Here is a 26,408-nt window from a genome sequence, read left to right as displayed (position 1 = left end):
GACTGCTCTGACTTAGTGTGCTATATCTTTTCTAACTGATGGGACCTTCAGAATTCCTAAACGGGGGGCTCGAACACCCCAAAATTTCCATTGACTTAACATTGAGACAAACTTTGACGGGTCATAGCTGTGAGTAAGAAACTTGTAGAAACTTGTGGCTTACCACATTTAAGGAGGCTGACAGGCTCTGTAAGAACATACATCACAATGGGGTGTAAGCTATACCCCTGGGGTGTAAGAGGCCCCCAAAATTTCCCATTGACTTATAATGGGGCAGGAAACATGCCCATATAAGGGAATGAAAGCGTCCCAGATGGAATATCTTTACTTTAGAGTGTTGTAGAGACATGGGGGTGGGCTCATTTTACTCAGTCATCCTATCAGTCTCTTAGGATCGCCCCAAAGCTATTTAGCCACGCCCCTAGCAACAATTTTGGGTACCCTAGCAACATCTCCCATAGACTACCATTATAAAAAGCCCAGATGGATATCTTTACACCAGAGTGTCATAGAGACATGGGGGTGGGCTCATTATACTCAGGCATCCAATCAGTCTTAATAGGATTCTTATTGAGGCATTAAGCCACGCCCCTAGCAACCAAATATGAACACCCTAGCAACATAATAAACAAAGCCTTATATCTCTTGATCTGAACATCATAGAGACATGGGGGTTGGGTCTTTGGGTCATGTTAGCTTCATGCTAGCTCCATGCTAAGTCAAACTAGCTTCATGCTAGTTTCATGCTAGCTTTATGCTAATTTCATAATAAATCTTGTTAAGTTCATGCTAAATCATGCTAACTTCATGTCAAATCTTGTTAGCTGCACGCCAAATAGTGCTAGCGTCATGCTAATCATGTTAGCATCATGCTAATCATGCTAGCTTCACGTTAAATCATGCTAGCTTCATGCTAATCATGCTAACCTCATGCTTACTTCATGCTAATCATGGTAGCCTCATGCTAGCTTCATGCTAATCATGCTAGCATCATACTAGCTTCATGCTAATCATGCTACAATCATGCTAGCTTCATGCTAATCATGCTAGAATCATGCTAGCTTCATGATAATCATGCTAGAATCATGCTAGTTTCATGGTAGCATCATGCTAGCTTCATGGTAATCATGCTAACATCATGCTAGCTTCATGCTAATCATGCTAGCATCATGCTAATCATGTTAACATCATGCTAGCTTCATGCTAATCATGCTAGCATCATGCTAGCTTCATGCTAATCATGCTAGCAACATGCTAGCTTCATGCTAATCATGCTAACATCTTGCTAGCTTCATGCTAATCATGCTAGCATCATGCTAGTTTCATGCTAATCATGCTAGCTTCATGCTAACATCATGCTAATCATGCTAGCATCATGCTAACTTCATGCTAATCATGTTAGCTTCATGCTAATCATGCTATCATTATGCTAGCTTCATGCTAATCATGCTAACATCATGCTAGCTTCATGCTAATCATGCTAGCATCATGCTAGCTTCGTGTTAATCATGCTAGCTTCGTGCTAATCATGTTAGCATCATGCTAGCTTCATGCTAATCATGCTAACATCATGCTAGCTTCATGCTAATCATGCTAGCATCATGCTAACATCATGCTAGCTTCATGCTAATCATGCTAGCATCATGCTAGCTTCATGCTAATCATGCTAGCATCATGCTAGCTTCATGCTAATCATGCTAACATCATGCTAACATCATGCTAGCTTCATGCTAATCATGTTAGCATCATGCTAGCTTCATGCTAATCATGTTAGCATCATGCTAGCTTCATGCTAATCATGCTAACATCATACTAGCTTCATGCTAATCATGCTAGCATCATGCTAGCTTCGTGTTAATCATGCTAGCTTCGTGCTAATCATGTTAGCATCATGCTAGCTTCATGCTAATCATGCTAACATCATGCTAGCTTCATGCTAATCATGTTAGCATCATGCTAGCATCATGTTGCTTCATGCTAATCATGCTAGCATCATGCTAGCTTCATGCTAATCATGCTAGCTTCATGCTGATCATGCTAACATCATGCTAACTTCATGTTAATCATGCTAACATCATGCTAGCTTCATGATAATCATGCTAGCATCATGCTAGCTTCATGCTAATCATGTTAGCATCATGCTAGCTTCATGATAATCATGCTAGCATCATGCTAGCTTCATGCTAATCATGCTAGCATCATGCTAGCTTCATGCTAATCATGCTAGCATCATACTAGCTTCATGCTAATCATGCTAGCATCATGCTAGCTTAATGTTAATCATGCTAGCTTCATGCTAGCATCATGCTAATCATGCTAACATCATGCTAACTTCATGTTAATCATGCTACCTTCATACTTAAACATTCTAACAGCCAGATAGCCTACTAAACTAAACTTCTGTCAAACCGTTTTAAACGTTCAAGCTACGCTTTTTCAAGCCAACATAAAGTTTGTCTTCAAACTTTAATATCTAGTTATATCTTATTCTTATGTCTGCACGTTTTTTCGGCGCGTAACTCGTCCCGCACGGTTTGCCGTAGTCCCATGAAAGCGGGCTCAAATCGACCGGTTTATTGAGGAGAGGTGTGCTATGACTTTTATAAGCGATTGGGTGCAGGATTTCCGAAAGGGGGGCGAAAAACCACCCGAAAAATCCCATTGACTTAACATTGCGCCCAACTTTGACGAGTCATAGCTCCGCTCGAGGATTTTGTAGAAACATGTGGGTTACAACATTTGAAGAGGGTGGTAGGCTCTGTAAGAACATGGATCGCAATGGGGTGTAAGTTGTACCCCTGGGGTGTAAGAGGTGCCCAAAAATGCCCAATGAAAAGTCAATGGGGCAAAATCCCATAGACTTAACATTGCAAAAATTTTGACGGGTCATAGGTCAGAGCGAGGATTTCATAGAAACATCAGGGTTACTAAATTTAAAGAGGGTGGTAGGCTATGTAAGAACATACATGACATTGGGGTTTAAGTTGTACCCCTGGGGTGTAAGAGGCACCCGAAAATTCCCATTGAGGAAACATGCCCATATAAGGGAATAAAACAGTTCCAGATGGGATATCTTTGCTTTACAGTGTCGTAGAGATAAGTGGGTGGGCTCATTTCACTCAGGCATCCAATCAGTCTCCCAGGATCATCCCAGAGCTATTAAGCCACGCCCCTAGCAACCACTTTTGGGCACCCTAGCAACATCTTCCATAGACTGCCATTATAAAATGCCCAGATGGATATCTTTGCACCACAGTGTCATAGAGACATGGGGGTGGGCTCATTTTACTCAGGCATCCAATCAGTCTCTCAGGATCCTTACATAGGTATTAAGCCACGCCCCTAGCAACCACTTTTGAGAACCCTAGCAACATAAAATTCAAACAGTTATATCTCGGCATCCGAACATCGTAGAGACACAGGGGTTGGACCATTTGACTCGTGACTCAGAGTGTAATCATTATGGGATGCCAATTTTTTCCCTAGCAACCAAATACATTACCCTAGCAACAGAGTAAACAAAGCCTTATATCTCCGCATCAGAACATCGTAGAGACACGGGGGTTGGACCGTTTGATTCGTGACTCAGCGTGTAATCATTATGGGATGCCAAATTTTTCCCTAGCAACCAAATACATTACCCTAGCAACAGAGTAAACAAAGCCTTATATCTCCGCATCAGAACATCGTAGAGACATGGGGGTTGGACCGTTTGATTCTTGACTCAGATTGTAATCATTATGGGATGCCGATTTTTTCCCTAGCAACCAAATACAGTACCCTAGCAACAGAGTAAACAAAGCCTTATATCTCCGCATCAGAACATCGTAGAGACACGGGGGTTGGACCGTTTGACTCGTGACTCGGAGGGTAATCACTAGTGGATGCCATTTTTTTCCCTAACAACCAAATACACTACCCTAGCAACCGAATAAACAAAGCCTTATATCTCCGCATCAGAACATCGTAGAGACACAGGGGTTGGACCGTTTGACTTGTGACTCGGCGGGTAATCACTAGTGGATGCCAATTTTTTCCCTAGCAACCAAATACAGTACCCTAGCAACAGAGTAAACAAAGCCTTATATCTCCGCATCAGAACATCGTAGAGACACAGGGTTTGGACCGTTTGACTCGTGACTCGGAGGGTAATCACTAGTGGATGGCAATTTTCTCCCTAACAACCAAATACATTACCCTAGCAACAGTGTAAACAAAGCCTTATATCTCCGCATCAGAACATCATAGAGACACGGGGGTTGGACCGTTTGACTCGTGACTCGGAGTGTAATCATTATGGGATGCCAATTTTTTCCCTAGCAACCAAATACAGTACCCTAGCAACAGAGTAAACAAAGCCTTATATCTCCGAATCGGAACATCGTAGAGACACGGGGGTTGGACCATTTGACTCGTGACTCGGAGTGTAATCATTATGGGATGCCATTTTTTTCCCTAGCAACCAAATACAGTACCCTAGCAACAGAGTAAACAAAGCCTTATATCTCCGCATCAGAACATCGTAGAGACACGGGGTTGGACCGTTTGACTCGTGACTCAAAGTGTAATCATTATGGGATGCCATTTTTTTCCCTAGCAACCAAATACAGTACCCTAGCAACAGAGTAAACAAAGCCTTATATCTCCGTATCAGAACATTGTAGAGACATGGGGTTTGGACCGTTTGACTCGTGACCTGGAGTGTAATCACTATTGGAAGTCAAATTTTTCCCTAGCAACCAATTACAGTACCCTAGCAACCGAATAAACAAAGCCTTATATCTCCGCATCAGAACATCGTAGAGAGACGGGGTTTGGATCGTTTTACTCGTGACTGGAAGTATGATCATATACCGTCCCCCGAAATTTGCCACAGCAAGCACCACTTCACATTTTCTTCAGGAAATGTACCTATCTAGTTATTATTATTATTATTATTATTATTATTCTTATGTCTGCACGTTTTTTCGGCGCGTAACTCGTCCCGCACGGTTTGCCGTAGTCCCATGAAGGAGGGCTCAAATCGACCGGTATATTGAAGAGATGGTGGCTATGACTTTTATAAGGGATCGGGTGCAGGATTTCTGAAAGGGGGGCGAAAAACCACCCGAAAAATCCCATTGACTTAACATTGCGCCCAACTTTGACGAGTCATAGCTCCGCTCGAGGATTTTATAGAAACATGTGGGTTACAACATTTGAAGAGGGTGGTAGGCTCTGTAAGAACATGGATAACAATGGGGTGTAAGTTGTACCCCTGGGGTGTAAGAGGTGCCCAAAAATGCCCAATGAAAAGTCAATGGGGCAAAATCCCATAGACTTACCATTGCAAAAATTTTGACGGGTCATAGGTCCGAGTGAGGATTTTGTAGAAACATGTGGGTTACTAAATTTAAAGAGGGTGGTAGGCTATGTAAGAACGTACATGACATTGGGGTTTAAGTTGTACCCCTGGGGTGTAAGAGGCACCCGAAAATTCCCATTGAGGAAACATGCCCATATAAGGGAATAAAACAGTTCCAGATGGGATATCTTTGCTTTACAGTGTCGTAGAGATAAGTGGGTGGGCTCATTTCACTCAGGCATCCAATCAGTCTCTCAGGATCATCCCAGAGCTATTAAGCCACGCCCCTAGCAACCACTTTTGGACACCCTAGCAACATCTTCCATAGACTGCCATTATAAAATGCCCAGATGGATATCTTTGCAACACAGTGTCATAGAGACATGGGGGTGGGCTCATTTTACTCAGGCATCCAATCAGTCTCTCAGGATCCTTACATAGGTATTAAGCCACGCCCCTAGCAACCACTTTTGAGAACCCTAGCAACATAAAATTCAAACAGTTATATCTCGGCATCCGAACATCGTAGAGACACAGGGGTTGGACCATTTGACTCGTGACTCAGAGTGTAATCATTATGGGATGCCAATTTTTTCCCTAGCAACCAAATACAGTACCCTAGCAACAGAGTAAACAAAGCCTTATATCTCCCCATCAGAACATCGTAGAGACACGGGGGTTGGACCGATTGACTTGTGACTCGGAGTGTAATCATTATGGGATGCCAATTTTTTCCCTAGCAACCAAATACATTACCCTAGCAACAGAGTAAACAAAGCCTTATATCTCCGCATCAGAACATCGTAGAGACACGGGGGTTGGACCGTTTGACTCGTGACTCACTGTGTAATCACTATGGGATGCCAAATTTTTCCCTAGCAACCAAATACAGTACCCTAGCAACAGAGTAAACAAAGCCTTATATCTCCGCATCAGAACATCGTAGAGAAACGGGGGTTGGACCGTTTGACTCGTGACTCACAGTGTAATCATTATGGGATGCCAATTTTTTCCCTAGCAACCAAATACAGTACCCTAGCAACAGAGTAAACAAAGCCTTATATCTCCGCATCAGAACATCATAGAGACACGGGGGTTGGACCGTATGACTAATGACTCGGAGTGTAATCATTATGGGATGCCAATTTTTTCCCTAGCAACCAAATACAGTACCCTAGCAACAGAGTAAACAAAGCCTTATATCTCCGCATCAGAACGTCGTAGAGACACGGGGGTTGGACCGTATGACTAATGACTCGGCGTGTAATCATTATGGGATGCCAATTTTTTCCCTAGCAACCAAATACAGTACCCTAGCAACCAAGTAAACAAAGCCTTATATCTCGGCATCAGAACATTGTAGAGACACAGGGTTTGGACCGTTTGACACGTGACTCGGCGTGTAATCATTATGGGATGCCAATTTTTTCCCTAGCAACCAAATACAGTACCCTAGCAACAGAGTAAACAAAGCCTTATATCTCCGCATCAGAACATCGTAGAGACACGGGGGTTGGACCGTTTGACTCGTGACTCGGAGTGTAATCACTATGGGATGTCAATTTTTTCCCTAGCAACCAAATACAGTACCCTAGCAACAGAGTAAACAAAGCCTTATATCTCCGCATCAGAACATCGTAGAGACACGGGGGTTGGACCGTTTGACTCGTGACTCAGAGTGTGATCATTATGGGATGCCAATTTTTTCCCTAGCAACCAAATACTGTACCGTAGCAACAGAGTAAACAAAGCCTTATATCTCCGCATCAGAACATCGTAGAGACATGGGGGTTGGATCGTTTTACTTGTAACTGGAAGTATAATCATATACTGTCCCCAGAAATTTGCCACGGCAAGCACCACTTCACATTTTCTTCAGGAAATGTACCTATCTAGTTATTAGTGGTGCTTGCATTTATGCAAAGCATCACTATTACTATTGCTCAGGGATATTATTATTATTATTATTAGTGGTGCTTGCATTTATGCAAAGCATCACTATTACTATTGCTCATACTTATTATTATTATTATTATTTTTATATCTGGACAAAATTTCGGCGCGTAACTCGTCCCGCACGATTTATCATAGACCCATGAAAGAGGGCTCAAATCGACCGGATTATTGAGGAGAGGCGTGCTATGACTTTTATAAGCAACCGGGTGCAGGGTTTCCGAAAGGGGGGCGAAAAATCACCGAAAAAAACCCATTGACTTAACATTGCGCCCAACTTTGACAGGTCATAGCTCCGCTCAAGGATTTTATAGAAACATGTGGGTTACAACATTTGAAGAGGGTGGTAGGCTCTGTATGAACATGGATCACATTGGGGTGTAAGTTGTACCCCTGGGGTGTAAGAGGCACCCAAAAATTCCCATTGACTTATAATGGGGCAGGAAACATGCCCATATAAGGGAATATAACAGTTCCAGATGGGATATCTTTGCTTTACAGTGTCGTAGAGATAAGTGGGTGGGCTCATTTCACTCGGGCATCCAATCAGTCTCTCAGGATCATCCCAGAACTATTAAGCCACGCCCCTAGCAACAATTTTGGGCACCCTAGCAACATCTTCCATAGACTGCCATTATAAAATGCCCAGATGGATATCTTTGCATCACACTGTCATAGAGACATGGGGGTGGGCTCATTTTACTCAGGCATCCATTCAGTTTCTCAGGATCCTTAAAGACTTACTAAGCCACGCCCCTAGCAACCACTTTTCAGCACCCTAGCAACATAAAATTCAAACAGTTATATCTCAGCATCCGAACATCGTAGAGACATGGGGGTTGGACCGTTTTACTCGTGACTCAGAGTGTAATCATTATGGGATGCCAATTTTTTCCCTAGCAACCAAATACAGTACCCTAGCAACAGAGTAAACAAAGCCTTATATCTCCGCATCAGAACATCGTAGAGACACGGGGGTTGGACCGTTTGACTCGTGACTCGGAGTGTAATCATTATGGGATGCCAATTTTTTCCCTAGCAACCAAATACAGTACCCTAGCAACAGTGTAAACAAAGCCTTATATCTCCGCATCAGAACATCATAAAGACACGGGGGTTGGACCGTTTGACTCGTGACTCAGAGTGTAATCATTGTGGGATGCCAATTTTTTCCCTAGCAACCAAATACAGTACCCTAGCAACAGAGTAAACAAAGCCTTATATCTCCGCATCAGAACATCGTAGAGACACGGGGGTTGGACCGTTTGACTTGTGACTCGGCGTGTAATCACTATGGGATGCCAATTTTTTCCTTAGCAACCAAATACAGTACCCTAGCAACCGAATAAACAAAGCCTTATATCTGCGCATCAGAACATCGTAGAGACACGGGGGTTGGACCGTTTGACTCGTGACTCGGAGTGTAATCATTATGGGATGCCATTTTTTCCCTAGCAACCAAATACAGTACCCTAGCAACAGAGTAAACAAAGCCTTATATCTCCGCATCAGAACATCGTAGAGACACGGGGGTTGGACCGTTTGACTCGTGACTCGGAGTGTAATCATTATGGGATGCCAATTTTTTCCCTAGCAACCAAATACAATACCCTAGCAACAGAGTAAACAAAGCCTTATATCTCCGCATCAGAACATCGTAGAGACACGGGGGTTGTACCGTTTGACTAGTGACTCGGAGTGTAATCATTATGGGATGCCAATTTTTTCCCTAGCAACCAAATACAATACCCTAGCAACAGAGTAAACAAAGCCTTATATCTCCGCATCAGAACATCGTAGAGACACGGGGGTTGGACCGTTTGACTTGTGACTCGGCATGTAATCACTATGGGATGCCAATTTTTTCCCTAGCAACCAAATACAGTACCCTAGCAACCGAATAAACAAAGCCTTATATCTGCGCATCAGAACATCGTAGAGACACGGGGGTTGGACCGTTTGACACGTGACTCGGAGTGTAAGCTTTGTGGGATGCCATGTTTTTCCCTAGCAACCAACTACAGTACCCTAGCAACCAACTAAACAAAGCCTTATATCTCCGCATCAGAACATCGTAGAGACACGGGGGTTGGACCGTTTGACTCGTGACTCGGAGTGTAATCATTATGGGATGCCAATTTTTTCCCTAGCAACCAAATACAGTACCCTAGCAACAGAGTAAACAAAGCCTTATATCTCCGCATCAGAACATCGTAGAGACACGGGGGTTGGACCGTTTGACTCGTGACTCGGAGTGTAATCATTATGGGATGCCAATTTTTTCCCTAGCAACCAAATACAGTACCCTAGCAACAGAGTAAACAAAGCCTTATATCTCCGCATCAGAACATCGTAGAGACACGGGGGTTGGACCGTTTGACTCGTGACTCGGAGTGTAATCATTATGGGATGCCAATTTTTTCCCTAGCAACCAAATACAATACCCTAGCAACAGAGTAAACAAAGCCTTATATCTCCGCATCAGAACATCTGAGAGACACGGGGGTTGGACCGTTTGACTTGTGACTCGGCGTGTAATCACTATGGGATGCCAATTTTTTCCCTAGCAACCAAATACAGTACCCTAGCAACCGAATAAACAAAGCCTTATATCTGCGCATCAGAACATCGTAGAGACACGGGGGTTGGACCGTTTGACACGTGACTCGGAGTGTAATCATTATGGGATGCCATTTTTTTCCCTAGCAACCAAATACAGTACCCTAGCAACAGACTAAACAAAGCCTTATATCTCCGCATCAGAACATCGTAGAGACACGGGGGTTGGACCGTTTGACTCGTGACTCGGAGTGTAATCATTATGGGATGCCAATTTTTTCCCTAGCAACCAAATACAATACCCTAGCAACAGAGTAAACAAAGCCTTATATCTCCGCATCAGAACATCGTAGAGACACGGGGGTTGGACCGTTTGACTAGTGACTCGGAGTGTAATCATTATGGGTTGCCAATTTTTTCCCTAGCAACCAAATACAGTACCCTAGCAACAGAGTAAACAAAGCCTTATATCTCCGCATCAGAACATCGTAGAGACACGGGGGTTGGACCGTTTGACTTGTGACTCGGCGTGTAATCACTATGGGATGCCAATTTTTTCCCTAGCAACCAAATACAGTACCCTAGCAACCGAATAAACAAAGCCTTATATCTGCGCATCAGAACATCGTAGAGACACGGGGTTTGGATCGTTTTACTCGTGACTGGAAGTATAATCATATACTGTCCCCAGAAATTTGCCACGGCAAGCACCACTCACATTTTCTTCAGGAAATGTACCTATCTAGTTATTATTATTATTATTATTCTTATGTCTGCACGTTTTTTCGGCGCGTAACCCGTCCCGCACGGTTTGCCGTAGTCCCATGAAAGAGGGCTCAAATCGACCGGTTTATTGAAGAGATGGTGGCTATGACTTTTATAAGGGATCGGGTGCAGGATTTCCGAAAGGGGGGCGAAAAACCACCCGAAAAATCCCATTGACTTAACATTGCGCCCAACTTTGAAGGGTCATAGCTCTGCTCGAGGGTGTTGTAGAAACATGTGGGTTACAACATTTGAAGAGTGTGGTAGGCTCTTTAAGAACATACATCACAATGGGGTGTAAGTTGTACCCCTGGGGTGTAAGAGGCACCCGAAATTTCCCATTCAAAGTCAATGGGCGAAAATCCCATAGACTTAACATTGCGAAAAACTTTGACGGGTCATAGGTCCGAGCGAGGATTTCGTAGAACCATGTGGGTCACAACATTTGAAGAGGGTGCTAGACTCTTTCAGGACGTCCCCCACAATGGGGTGTAAGGTTACCCTAGAAACCGTTTTGGGCACCCTAGCAACCTATCCCATAGACTGCCATTATAAAATGCCCAGATGGATATCTTTGCACCACAGTGTCATAGAGACATGGGGGTGGGCTCATTTTACTCAGGCATCCAATCAGTCTCTCAGGATCCTTAAAGACTTACTAAGCCACGCCCCTAGCAACCACTTTTGAGCACCCTAGCAACATAAAATTCAAACAGTTATATCTCGGCATCAGAACATCGTAGAGACACGGGGGTTGGACCGTTTTACTTGTGACTAGGGGTGTAACAATTGGGCACATAATTGGCCACTCCCAAGCCACGCCCCTAGCAACCAAATTTGAGCACCCTAGCAACCGAATAAACAAAGCCTTATATCTCCGCATCAGAACATCGTAGAGACACGGGGGTTGGACCGTTTGACTCGTGACCCGGAGGGTAATCAGTAGTGGATGCCAATATTTTCCCTAGCAACCAAATACAGTACCCTAGCAACAGAGTAAACAAAGCCTTATATCTCCACATCAGAACATCGTAGAGACACGGGGTTTTGACCGTTTGACTCGTGACTCGGAGGGTAATCACTAGTGGATGCCAATTTTTTCCCTAGCAACCAAATACAGTACCCTAGCAACAGAGTAAACAAAGCCTTATATCTCCGCATCAGAACATCGTAGAGACACGGGGGTTGGACCGTTTGACTCGTGACTCGGAGGGTAATCACTACTGGATGCCATTTTTTCCCCTAGCAACCAAATACAGTACCCTAGCAACAGAGTAAACAAAGCCTTATATCTCCGCATCAGAACATCGTAGAGACACGGGGGTTGGAGCGTTTGACTCGTGACTCGGAGGGTAATCACTTGTGGATGCCATTTTTTCCCCTAGCAACCAAATACAGTACCCTAGCAACAGAGTAAACAAAGCCTTATATCTCCGCATCAGAACATTGTGCAGACACGGGGGTTGGACCGTTTGACTCGTGACTCGGAGGGTAATCACTAGTGGATGGCCATTTTTTCCCTAGCAACCAAATACAGTACCCTAGCAACAGAGTAAACAAAGCCTTATATCTCCGCATCAGAACACCGTAGAGACACGGGGGTTGGACCGTTTGACTTGTGACTCGGCGGGTAATCACTAGTGGATGCCAATTTTTCCCTAGCAACCAAATACAGTACCCTAGCAACAGAGTAAACAAAGCCTTATATCTCCGCATCAGAACATCGTAGAGACACGGGGTTTGGATCGTTTTACTCGTGACTGTAGGTATAATCATATACTGTCCCCAGAAATTTGCCACGGCAAGCACCACTTCACATTTTCTTCAGGAAATGTACCTATCTAGTTAGTGGTGCTTGCATTTATGCAAAGCATCACTATTACTATTGCTCAGGGATATTATTATTATTATTATTATTATTATTATTCTTATGTCTGCACGTTTTTTCGGCGCGTAACTCGCCCCGCACGGTTTGCCGTAGTCCCATGAAAGAGGGCTCAAATCGACCGGTATATTGAAGAGATGGTGGCTATGACTTTTATAAGCGGTCGGGTGCAGAATTTCCGAAAGGGGGGCGAAAAACCACCCGAAAAATCCCATTGACTTAACATTGCGCCCAACTTTGACGAGTCATAGCTCCGCTCGAGGATTTTGTACAAACATGTGGGTTACAACATTTAAAGAGGGGGGTAGGCTCTGTAAGAACATGGATCACAATGGGGTGTAAGTTGTACCCCTGGGGTGTAAGAGGTGCCCAAAAATGCCCAATGAAAAGTCAATGGGGCAAAATCCCATAGACTTAACATTGCAAAAATTTTGACGGGTCATAGGTCCGAGTGAGGATTTCATAGAAACATGTGGGTTACTAAATTTGAAGAGGGTGCCAGACTCTGTCAGGACGTCCCCCACAAGGGGGTGTAAGGTTACCCTAGCAACCATTTTGGGCACCCTAGCAACCTATCCCATAGACTGCCATTATAAAATGCCTAGATGGATATCTTTGCATCACATTGTCACAGAGACATGGGGGTGGGCTCATTTTACTCAGGCATCCAATCAGTCTCTCAGGATCCTTAAATACTTACTAAGCCACGCCCCTAGCAACCACTTTTGAGCACCCTAGCAACATAAAATTCAAACAGTTATATCTCGGCATCAGAACATCGTAGAGACACGGGGGTTGGACCGTTTTACTTGTGACTAGGGGTGTAACAATTGGGCACATCATTGGCCACTCCCAAGCCACGCCCCTAGCAACCAAATTTGAGCACCCTAGCAACAGAGTAAACAAAGCCTTATATCTCCGCATCAGAACATCGTAGAGACACGGGGGTTGGACCGTTTGACTCGTGACTCGAAGGGTAATCATTATGGGATGCCAAATTTTTCCCTAGCAACCAAATACAGTACCCTAGCAACAGAGTAAACAAAGCCTTATATCTCCGCATCAGAACATCGTAGAGACACGGGGGTTGGACCGTTTGACTCGTGACTCGGAGGGTAATCACTATGGGATGTCAAAATTTTCCCTAGCAACCAAATACAGTACCCTAGCAACAGAGTAAACAAAGCCTTATATCTCCGCATCAGAACATCGTAGAGACATGGGGGTTGGACCGTTTGACTTGTGACTCAGAGTGTAATCATTATGGGATACCATTTTTTTCCCTAGCAACCAAATACAGTACCCTAGCAACAGAGTAAACAAAGCCTTATATCTCCGCATCAGAACATCGTAGAGACACGGGGGTTGGACCGTTTGACTTGTGACTCGGAGAGTAATCACTAGTGGATGTCAATTTTTTCCCTAGCAACCAAATAAAGTACCCTAGCAACCGAATAAACAAAGCCTTAAATCTCCGCATCAGAACATCGTAGAGACATTGGGGTTGGACCGTTTGACTCGTGACTCGGAGTGTAACCATTATGGGATGCCAATTTTTTCCCTAGCAACCAAATACAGTACCCTAGCAACAGAGTAAACAAAGCCTTATATCTCCGCATCAGAACATCGTAGAGACACGGGGGTTGGACCGTTTGACTCCTGACTCGGCATGTAATCACTAGTGGATGCCAATTTTTTCCATAGCAACCAACTACAGTACCCTAGCAACAGAGTAAACAAAGCCTTATATCTCCGCATCAGAACATCGTAGAGACACGGGGGTTGGACCGTTTTACTTTTGGCTTGGAGTATGATCATATATTGTCCCCAGAATTTTGCCACGGCAAGCACCACTCACATTTTCTTCAGGAAATGTACCTATCTAGTTAGTGGTGCTTGCATTTATGCAAAGCATCACTATTACTATTCCTCAGGGATATTATTATTATTATTATTATTCTTATGTCTGCACGTTTTTTCGGCGCGTAACTCGTCCCGCACGGTTTGCCGTAGTCCCATGAAAGAGGGCTCAAATCGACCGGTTTATTGAAGAGATGGTGGCTATGACTTTTATAAGCGGTCGGGTGCAGAATTTCCGAAAGGGGGGCGAAAAACCACCCGAAAAATCCCATTGACTTAACATTGCGCCCAACTTTGACGAGTCATAGCTCCGCTCGAGGATTTTGTAGAAACATGTGGGTTACAACATTTGAAGAGGGTGGTAGGCTCTGTAAGAACATGGATCACAATGGGGTGTAAGTTGTACCCCTGGGGTGTAAGAGGTGCCCAAAAATGCCCAATGAAAAGTCAATGGGGCAAAATCCCATAGACTAACATTGCAAAAATTTTGACGGGTCATAGGTACGAGTGAGGATTTCATAGAAACATGTGGGTTACTAAATTAGAAGAGGGTGCTAGACTCTGTCAGGACGTCCCCCACAAGGGGGTGTAAGGTTACCCTAGCAACCATTTTGGGCACCCTAGCAACCTATCCCATAGACTGCCATTATAAAATGCCTAGATGGATATCTTTGCATCACAGTGTCACAGAGACATGGGAGTGGGCTCATTTTACTCAGGCATCCAATCAGTCTCTCAGGATCCTTAAAGACTTACTAAGCCACGCCCCTAGCAACCACTTTTGAGCACCCTAGCAACATAAAATTCAAACAGTTATATCTCGCCATCAGAACGTCGTAGAGACACGGGGGTTGGACCGTTTTACTTGTGACTAGGGGTGTAACAATTGGGCACATCAATGGCCACTCCCAAGCCACGCCCCTAGCAACCAAATTTGAGAACCCTAGCAACCAAATAAACAAAGCCTTATATCTCCGCATCAGAACATCGTAGAGACACGGGGGTTGGACCGTTTGACACGTGACTCGGAGGGTAAACACTAGTGGATGGCAATTTTTTTCCCTAGCAACCAAATACAGTACCCTAGCAACAGAGTAAACAAAGCCTTATATCTCCGCATCAGAACATCGTAGAGACACGGGGGTTGGACCGTTTGACTCGTGACTTGGAGGGTAATCACTAATGGATGCCATTTTTTCCCTAGCAACCAAATACAGTACCCTAGCAACAGAGTAAACAAAGCCTTATATCTCCGCATCAGAACATCGTAGAGACACGGGGGTTGGACCGTTTGACTCGTGACTCGGAGGGTAATCACTAGTGGATGCCATTTTTTTCCCTAGCAACCAAATACAGTACCCTAGCAACAGAGTAAACAAAGCCTTATATCTCCGCATCAGAACATTGTACAGACATGGGGGTTGGACCGTTTGACTCCTGACTCGGCATGTAATCACTAGTGCATGCCAATTTTTTCCCTAGCAACCAAATACAGTACCCTAGCAACAGAGTAAACAAAGCCTTATATCTCCGCATCAGAACATCGTAGAGACACGGGGGTTGGACCGTTTGACTTGTGACTCGGAGGGTTATCACTATGGGATGCCAATTTTCCCCCTAGCAACCAAATACGGTACCCTAGCAACAGAGTAAACAAAGCCTTATATCTCCGCATCAGAACATCGTAGAGACACGGGGATTGAACCGTTTGACTTGTGACTCGGCGGGTAATCACTAGTGGATGACAATTTTTTCCCTAGCAACCAAATACAGTACCCTAGCAACAGAGTAAACAAAGCCTTATATCTCTGCATCAGAACATTGTACAGACACGGGGGTTGGACCGTTTGACTCGTGACTTGGAGGGTAATCACTAGTGGATGCCATTTTTTTCCCTAGCAACCAAATACAGTACCCTAGCAACAGTGTAAACAAAGCCTTATATCTCCGCATCAGAACATCGTAGAGACACGGGGGTTGGACCGTTTGATTCGTGACTCAGCGTGTAATCATTATGGGATGCCAAATTTTTCCCTAGCAACCAAATACATTACCCTAGCAACAGAGTAAACAAAGCCTTATATCTCCGCATCAGAACATCGTAGAGACATGGGGGTTGGACCGTTTGATTCTTGACTCAGCTTGTAATCATTATGGGATGCCGATTTTTTCCCTAGCAACCAAATACAGTACCCTAGCAACAGAGTAAACAAAGCCTTATAACTCCGCATCAGAACATCGTAGAGACACGGGGGTTGGACCGTTTTACTTTTGGCTCGGAGTTTAATCATATATGGTCCCCAGAATTTTGCCACGGCAAGCACCACTCACATTTTCTTCAGGAAATGTACCTATCTAGTTATTATTATTATTCTTATGTCTGCACGTTTTTTCGGCGCGTACCACGTCCCGAACGGTTTGCAGTAGTCCCAGCAACTCGGCCTCAAATCGACCGGTTTATTGAAGAGATGGTGGCTATGACTTTTATAAGCGGTCGGGTGCAGAATTTCCGAAAGGGGGGCGAAAAACCACCCGAAAAATCCCATTGACTTAACATTGCGCCCAACTTTGACGGGTCATAGCTCCGCTCGAGGATTTTGTAGAAACATGTGGGTTACAACATTTGAAGAGGGTGGTAGGCTCTGTAAGAACATGGATAACAATGGGGTGTAAGTTGTACCCCTGGGGTGTAAGAGGTGCCCAAAAATGCCCAATGAAAAGTCAATGGGGCAAAATCCCATTGACTTACCATTGCAAAAATTTTGACGGGTCATAGGTACGAGTGAGGATTTTGTAGAAACATGTGGGTTACTAAATTTAAAGAGGGTGGTAGACTATGTAAGAACATACATGACATTGGGGTTTAAGTTGTACCCCTGGGGTGTAAGAGGCACCCGAAAATTCCCATTGAGGAAACATGCCCATATAAGGGAATAAAACAGTTCCAGATGGGATATCTTTGCTTTACAGTGTCGTAGAGATAAGTGGGTGGGCTCATTTCACTCAGGCATCCAATCAGTCTCTCAGGATCATCCCAGAGCTATTAAGCCACGCCCCTAGCAACCACTTTTGGGCACCCTAGCAACATCTTCCATAGACTGCCATTATAAAATGCCCAGATGGATATCTTTGCACCACAGTGTCATAGAGACATGGGGGTGGGCTCATTTTACTCAGGCATCCAATCAGTCTCTCAGGATCCTTACATAGGTATTAAGCCACGCCCCTAGCAACCACTTTTGAGAACCCTAGCAACATAAAATTCAAACAGTTATATCTCGGCATCCGAACATCGTAGAGACACGGGGGTTGGACCATTTGACTCGTGACTTAGAGTGTAATCATTATGGGATGCCAATTTTTTCCCTAGCAACCAAATACAGTACCCTAGCAACAGAGTAAACAAAGCCTTATATCTCCGCATCAGAACATCGTAGAGACACGGGGTTTGGACCGTTTGACTTGTGACTCGGAGTGTAATCATTATGGGATGCCAATTTTTTCCCTAGCAACCAAATACATTACCCTAGCAACAGAGTAAACAAAGCCTTATATCTCCGCATCAGAACATCGTAGAGACACGGGGGTTGGACCGTTTGACTTGTGACTCAGAGTGTAATCATTATGGGATGCCGATTTTTTCCCTAGCAACCAAATACAGTACCCTAGCAACAGAGTAAACAAAGCCTTATATCTCCGCATCAGAACATCGTAGAGACACGGGGGTTGGACCGTTTGACTCGTGACTCGGAGGTTAATCACTAGTGGATGCCAATTTTTTCCCTAGCAACCAAATACAGTACCCTAGCAACAGAGTAAACAAAGCCTTATATCTCCGCATCAGAACATCGTAGAGACACGGGGGTTGGACCGTTTTACTTGTGACTCGGAGTGTAATCATTATGGGATGCCAATTTTTTCCCTAGCAACCAAATACATTACCCTAGCAACAGAGTAAACAAAGCCTTATATCTCCGCATCAGAACATCGTAGAGACACGGGGGTTGGACCGTTTGACTCGTGACTCGGAGGGTAATCACTAGTGGATGCCATTTTTTTCCCTAGCAACCAAATACAGTACCCTAGCAACAGAGTAAACAAAGCCTTATATCTCCGCATCAGAACATCGTAGAGACACGGGGGTTGGACCGTTTGACTTGTGACTCGGCGGGTAATCACTAGTGGATGCCAATTTTTTCCCTAGCAACCAAATACAGTACCCTAGCAACAGAGTAAACAAAGCCTTATATCTCCGCATCAGAACATTGTACAGACACGGGGGTTGGACCGTTTGACTCGTGACTCGGAGGGTAATCACTAGTGGATGTCATTTTTTTCCCTAGCAACCAAATACAGTACCCTAGCAACCAGATAAACATAGCCTTATATCTCAGCATCAGAACATCGTAGAGGCACGGGAGTTGGATCGTTTTACTTTTGGCTTGGAGTATAATCATATATGTTACCCAGAAATTTGCCACGGCAAGCACCACTCACATTTTCTTCAGGAAATGTACCTATCTAGTTATTATTCTTCTTCTGTTCATACTTTTTACCAATTGTAACTCCTCCTAGAGCTTTCAAGCTACACCCACAAAACTTTACAAAACTTTTAAGACTGGTCCGCAGATAGGTGCTATGCCTTTTCTAACTGATGGGACCTACCGAATTCCTAAACGGGGCGCTCAAACACCCCAAATTTTCCATTGACTTAACATTGCGACAAACTTTGACGGGTCATAGCTGCAAGCGAGAAATTTGTAGAAACTTGTGGGTTACCACATTTGAAGAGGCTGGCAGGCTCTGTAAGAACATACATCACATTGGGGTGTAAGTTTCACCCCTGGGGTGTAAGAGGCACCCAAATTTCCCCATTGACTTATAATGGGGCAGGAAACATGCCCATATAAGGGAAAAAAAGCGTCCCAGATGGAATATCTTCACTTTAGAGTGTCGTAGAGATATGGGGGTGGGCTCATTTTACTCAGGCATCCAATCAGTCTCTGAGGATTCTTATCGAGGTATTAAGCCACGCCCCTAGCAACCAAAATGAGCACCCTAGCAACATAATAAACAAAGCCTTATATCTCTGGATCCGAAAATCATAGAGACATGGGGGTTGGGTCTTTGGGTCATGTTAGCCTTATGCTAGCTTCATGCTAAGTCATACTAGCTTCATGCTAGTTTCTTGCTAGCTTTATGCTAATTTCATAATAAATCTTGCTAACTTCAAGCTAAATCATGTTAGCATCATGCTAGCTTTATGTTAATTCATTTTAGCTTCATGCTAATTCATGTTAGCATCATGCTAGCTTCATGCTAATTCATGTTAGCATCATGCTAGCTTCATGCTAATTCATGTTAGCATCATGCTAGCTTCATGCTAATTCATGTTAGCATCATGCTAGCTTCATGCTAATTCATGTTAGCATCATGTTAGCTTCATGCTAATTCATGTTAGCATCATGCTAGCTTCATGCTAATTCATGTTAGCATCATGCTAGCTTCATGCTAATTCATGTTAACATCATGCTTGCTTCATGCTAATTCATGTTAACATCATTCTAGCTTCATGCTAATTCATGTTAGCATCGTGCTAGCTTCATGCTAATTCATGTTAGCATCATGCTAGCTTCATGCTAATTCATGTTAGCATCGTGCTAGCTTCATGCTAATTCATGTTAGCTTCATGCTAATTCATGTTAGCATCATGCTAGCTTCATGCTAATTCATGTTAGCATCATGCTAGCTTCATGCTAATTCATGTTAACATCATGCTAGCTTCATGCTAATTCATGTTAGCATCATGCTAGCTTCATGCTAATTCATGTTAACATCATGCTAGCTTCATGCTAATTCATGTTAGCATCATGCTAGCTTCATGCTAATTCATGTTAGCATCATGCTAGCTTCATGCTAATTCATGTTAGCATCATGCTAGCTTCATGCTAATTCATGTTAGCATCATGCTAGCTTCATGCTAATTCATGTTAGCATCATGCTAGCTTCATGCTAATTCATGTTAGCATCATGCTAGCTTCATGCTAATTCATGTTAGCATCATGCTAATTCATGTTAACTTCATGCTAATTCATGTTAGCATCATGCTAATTCATGTTAACTTCATGCTAATTCATGTTAGCTTCATGCTAATTCATGTTGGCTTCATGCTAATTCATGTTAGCTTCATGCTAATTCATGTTAGCATCATGCTAGCTTCATGCTAATTCATGTTAACATCATGCTAGCTTCATGCTAATTCATGTTAACATCACTTTAGCTTCATGCTAATTCATGTTAGCATCATGCTAGCTTCATGCTAATTCATGTTAGCATCATGCTAGCTTCATGCTAATTCATGTTAGCATCATGCTAGCTTCATGCTAATTCATGTTAGCATCATGCTAATTCATGTTAGCATCATGCTAATTCATGTTAGCTTCATGCTAATTCATGTTAGCTTCATGCTAATTCATGTTAGCTTCATGCTCAATCATGTTAGCTTCATGTTAGCTTCATGCTAATTCATGTTAGCATCATGCTAGCTTCATGTTAATTCATGTTAGCATTATGCTAGCTTCATGATAATTCATGTTAGCATCATGTTTATTAATGTTAGCATCATGCTAGCTTCATGCTAATTCATGTTAGCATCATGCTAGCTTCATGCTAATTCATGTTAGCATCATGTTAGCTTCATGCTAATTCATGTTAGCATCATGCTAGCTTCATGCTAATTCATGTTAGCATCATGTTAGCTTCATGCTAATTCATGTTAGCATCATGTTAGCTTCATGCTAATTCATGTTAGAATCATGTTAGCTTCATGCTAATTCATGTTAGCATCATGTTAGCTTCATGCTTATTCATGTTAACATCATGCTAGCTTCATGCTAATTCTTGTTAGCATCATGCTAGCTTCATGCTAATTCATGTTAACATCATGCTAAATCATGTTAACATGCTAACTTTTTGTTAAATCATGTTTATGGAAAGTTAGACTACTAAACTAAACTTGTTTTAAGTTTCTCTCAAACTTTTTTAAACGTTCAGGCCAGGCTTTGTCAAGCCAACATAAAGTTTGTCTTCAAACTTTTCTATCTAGTTATTCTTCTTCTTCTTCTTCTTCTTCTTCTTCTTCTGAGACTAAAATTTCTGCGGCTAACTCATCCGACAGCTTTCAAGCTACATCCACGAAATTTTCCACGGACATTCTGACTGGTCTAAAGAAGTGTGCTATATCTTTTTGACGGGATCCGACTTACAGAATTCCTAAAACGGGACATCAAACTTCCGAAAAGTCCCATTTACTTAACATTGCGACAAACTTTGACAGGTCATAGCTCCGAGTGAGAAATTTGTAGAAACTTGTGGCTTACCATATTTAAGGAGGCTGACAGGCACTGTGAGAACATACCTCACATTGAGGTGTAAGTTTCACCCCTGGGGTGTAGGAGGCCCCCAAAATTCCCCATTGACTTATAACGGGGCAGGAAACACGCCCATATAAGGGAATAAAAACGTTCCAGATGGAATATCTTCGCTTTACAGTGTCATAGGGACATGGGGGTGGGCTCATTTTACTCAGGCATCCAATCAGTCTCTCTGGATCATCCCATAGCAATTAAGCCACGCCCCTAGCAACCATTTTTGGGCACCCTAGCAACATCTCCCATAGACTGCCATTATAAAATGCCCAGATGGATATCTTTGCAGCACAGTGTCACAGAGACATGGGGGTGGGCTCATTTTACTCAGGCATCCAATCAGTCTCTAAGGATTCTTATTGAGCTATTAAGCCACGCCCCTAGCAACCAAATATGAGCACCCTAGCAACATAATAAACAAAGCCTTATATCTCTGGATCCGAACATCATAGAGACATGGGGGTTGGGTCTTTTGGTCATGTTAGCTTCATGCTAGCTTCAAGCTAAGTCATACTAGCTTCATGCTAGTTTCATGCTAGCTTTATGCTAATTTCATAATAAATCTTGCTAACTTCATGCTTATTCATGTTAGCATCATGCTAGTTTCATGCTAATTGATGTTAGCATCATGCTAGCTTCATGCTAATTCATGTTAGCATCATGCTAGCTTCATGCTAAGTCATGTTAGCATCATGCTAGCTTCATGCTAATTCATGTTAGCTTCATGCTAGCTTCATGCTAATTCATGTTAGCATCATGCTAGCTTCATGCTAATTCATGTTAGCATCATGCTAGCTTCATGCTAATTCATGTTAGCATCATGCTAGCTTCATGCTAATTCATGTTAGCATCATGCTAGCTTCATGCTAACTTCATGCTAATTCATGTTAGCATCATGCTAGCTTCATGCTAATTCATGTTAGCATCATGCTAGCTTCATGTTAGCATCATGCTAGCTTCATGCTAATTCATGTTAGCATCATGCTAGCTTCATGCTAATTCATGTTAGCTTAATGCTAGCTTCATGCTAATTCATGTTAGCATCATGCTAGCTTCATGCTAATTCATGTTAGCATCATGCTAGCTTCATGCTAATTCATGTTAGCATCATGCTAGCTTCATGCTAACTTCATGCTAATTCATGTTAGCATCATGCTAGCTTCATGCTAATTCATGTTAGCATCATGCTAGCTTCATGTTAATTCATGTTAGCATCATGCTAGCTTCATGCTAATTCATGTTAGCATCATGCTAGCTTCATGCTAACTTCATGCTAATTCATGTTATCATCATGCTAGCTTCATGCTAATTCATGTTAGCATCATGCTAGCTTCATGCTAATTCATGTTAGCATCATGTTAGCTTCATGCTAATCATGCTAACTTGATGCTAGCTTCATGCTAATCATGTTAGCTTCATGCTAGCTTCATGCTAATTCATGTTAGCATCATGCTAGCTTCATGCTAATTCATGTTAGCATCATGCTAGCTTCATGCTAACTTCATGCTAATTCATGTTAGCATCATGCTAGCTTCATGCTAATCATGCTAACTTGATGCTAGCTTCATGCTAATCATGTTAGCTTCAGGTTAATCATGCTAACTTTATGTTAAATCAGGCTAGCTTCATACTTAAACATACTAACAGCCAGATAGCCTACTAAACTAAACTTCTGTCAAACCATTTTTAACGTTCAGGCCAGGCTTTGTCAAGCCAACATAAAGTTTGTCAACAAACTTTTCTATCTAGTTAGTGTATATCGGTGCACCCCTAGTAGGAACCTAGTAAAATATTGGAAAAAATGGGTGCGTTTTCTTTTAAAATCAATGCATTATTATAGGTCATTAAGCTGAATCAGATCTAGTGTTGTTTCATGTGGACGGAAATGAATATAAGTATGATATTTCTGCTTCAGTTTTTGTGATATATGTTAGATGTTGTATTCTGAGCTCACTGGTCTGTGTTTTGGACAGATGAAGATGCAGAAGAACCTATCTCAGAGCCAGAAGCTCCTAAATCTAAAAAGAAAAAGAAAGCGAAAAAGAGTCGCGAAAGCAGGAGCAGCAAACGACAGAAAGTCCTCAGAGAGGTTAGTTGAGCACCCCTAGGGTCCAGATGGCCCAGGAATTTCACACCCGTGGAATGGACCTTGAAATTGCTGTGAATCAGAGCCAGTATGTAAAAAAAATAAATAACACAGTGCATGGCACAAATGCGCAATTGCAATCTGTTCACATCTGCCTTTGATGATATATTGCTGTTATGGGTGACAAAATATGATCCTGCATGTGAAAACCTAATTTTTGTGATTTATGGTTTTCTACATAAAATCCTCCTACATAATGTAAAGAACATTGTTTGAAAATATAACCAAGATATCTTTAATATTGACTGAGTAAGCCCATGTCCAAGATTGGATCTACAGTATAATTGATGACTAAAATCAAGCTTTGGAAATTTTAGGAAATTCCTGTCAGTTCTCCTGAAGCTTTGGAAGCCATCAGAATGATAGCAGGAGAGGAAGAGGATGACAGAGGAATGCGATCTGATAGCGAAGGGAGTGACTATGCACCGAGCAAGAAAAAGAAAAAGAGATCAAGCTCCTCCAAGGAGAGGAAGAAGGGAGGCTCAGCTGGGGAGAAGGCCGGCAGCTCATCTGGGGGGAAAAGCAAACGTAAAGATCCAGAGCCTGAGGAGGAAGATGATGATGATGACGACGACGATGATGGGAAGGTGAGGAGCAGCAGATGGGTGGTCTTAACTACCATAAATAAAACTGTGCAATTTAAATGTTTATTAATGTTGTTTGAACAACCAAAACTGTTTACTCAACATATTCATTTTCTATATTAATTATTACAGAAGTGATGATTATTTTTGATCTACCCATATGACTGTCCTCTGCTGTGTTCACTTTTCACAGGAACCCAAGACTTCCTCTCAGCTATTAGCAGACTGGGGAATGAAAGACATTGACTACACCTTCACCCAGGAGGACTACACTTCCCTCACCAATTACAAAGCTTTCAGCCAGTTTGTAAGGTAGAACAATGCAGCTACTTTAACATTTTTCCTCCTATTTCTATTATCGCCTTTTAAACATCTAAAAACATCCTGTCATTTTCTTTCCATCTCAGGCCTCTTATAGCTGCTAAGAACCCTAAGATTCCAGTATCAAAGATGATGATGGTTTTGGGAGCAAAATGGCGGGAGTTCAGCACTAATAATCCCATGCGAGGCTCGGCGAGTGCCAACGCAGCTCTGGCAGCTGCCAATGTAGCTGCTGCAGTAGAGAGTATGGTGACCAGAGTGGATGGAGGAGGGGCTGCACCAATGTCCACGCCCACACCAATAGCAGCTCCTGCTGCACCGCCTCCTCAACCCCCAACCCAACAGCCTCCAGTAGTCCCCCTGCGGAAAGCCAAGACCAAAGAGGGCAAAGGTCAGAAGAGAGAATGAGAGGAACATGGAAAAAATTAGATTTGGAAAGGAATTAAAGTGATAGAATAAGTGTTATGGCAGAAATAATAATAATAAGTTATTGATTTATTTTTAACATGTTTTACTTTTTTTAAATAGGCCATACATCTGAAATTTTTTTCAAGTTTATGTCATTTCAAACCCATGTTTTTTTAACTTTGGGCAAAAAAAGGAGATTGTGTCTGATTCACTAATAATTAGCTACGTTTTTCGTATTTGTACGCACACTTGAACTTTCCGCCTGTTTCGCAACACGTGCACACGCACATGAATTTGTTTTTATACTTGCGTTAGTGAATTTTGAGTGTTCTATGTGAGTGGTTGCGTGCACAAGGTTGTAATTTGCATTAAACATGCCCAAACCTGCTCCATATAAGGGCTTTTCGCAGCGCTGGTCCACAGAAAATTTTAGAGCAGTTTGTCATAGAAGCAAAAGAGCTCGAAAAGAAGTCCATGATCATATTTATTATCGGTAAAGTTTAGTTTTGCTTTGAATTTTTTATGTCCACCGACTGGAGTAACATTAAAGAAGTATTGAATGCGTTAATAAGAATGAGGGATGACAGAGATGTGCATTGACGTTTGGACTTCATTACATTTACATAACGTTTATATTAGTCATTAAGACACTTTCATATAGAAATGTAAAAAGTGAGGAAGGAAAGCGTGAAGATTTGTCATTACGTGCATGTTATTCATATGTGTTAAAAAAATAAGTAGGCTATAATAATGTATAATATAATGTATATCATAATAATTATATAGATCATGTATAATAATATGTACAACAGAAAATAATATTATATTAAATATAATCATGTTAATTTTATACATCAACATTATAATACACATTATAGCCTAGTATTTGATTATAGCGTACGTGATTATTGCCTACGAGTGGTTTTAGGTTTCCTGATTTTTTTGCGTACATTTAGGAGAAATTTTGATACAAACGTTTTTGTTAAAGGCACACCATGGAACTTTTTGGCCACTACGGGCCAAGCGCCGCAGCACTGTTGCAAAGGAAAAGAAGACAACTCTTTAGATCACAAAGTGTGGCTTCCAGCATGTCATGTGTCAAAAGGGGAATCGAACCCGAATCGCCGTGTCGTAAGTCCATGACGCTACCACGGCG

The 26,408-nt window shown here is 42.5% G+C and overlaps 1 protein-coding gene across 3 annotated transcripts in view; it reads left to right on the top strand.

Moving 5' to 3' along the window:
- Positions 1 to 26,408, top strand: part of chd4b (chromodomain helicase DNA binding protein 4b) — a 53,848-nt gene that overhangs the window by 10,255 nt on the left and 17,185 nt on the right. For all 3 annotated transcript variants that reach the window (XM_073872255.1, XM_073872254.1, XM_073872253.1), the window contains exons 3-6: positions 23,767 to 23,882; positions 24,257 to 24,526; positions 24,717 to 24,835; positions 24,931 to 25,235. In XM_073872255.1, coding sequence (XP_073728356.1) covers positions 23,767 to 23,882; positions 24,257 to 24,526; positions 24,717 to 24,835; positions 24,931 to 25,235 — 810 coding nt within the window. The remainder of the gene's footprint in view (positions 1 to 23,766; positions 23,883 to 24,256; positions 24,527 to 24,716; positions 24,836 to 24,930; positions 25,236 to 26,408) is intronic.

Source organism: Misgurnus anguillicaudatus, chromosome 10 (assembly GCF_027580225.2).
Source record: "Misgurnus anguillicaudatus chromosome 10, ASM2758022v2, whole genome shotgun sequence".
Lineage (NCBI taxonomy): Eukaryota > Metazoa > Chordata > Actinopteri > Cypriniformes > Cobitidae > Misgurnus > Misgurnus anguillicaudatus.
Note: the sequence above shows the minus strand (reverse complement) of the source record. Positions and strands in the feature narration are given on the sequence as shown.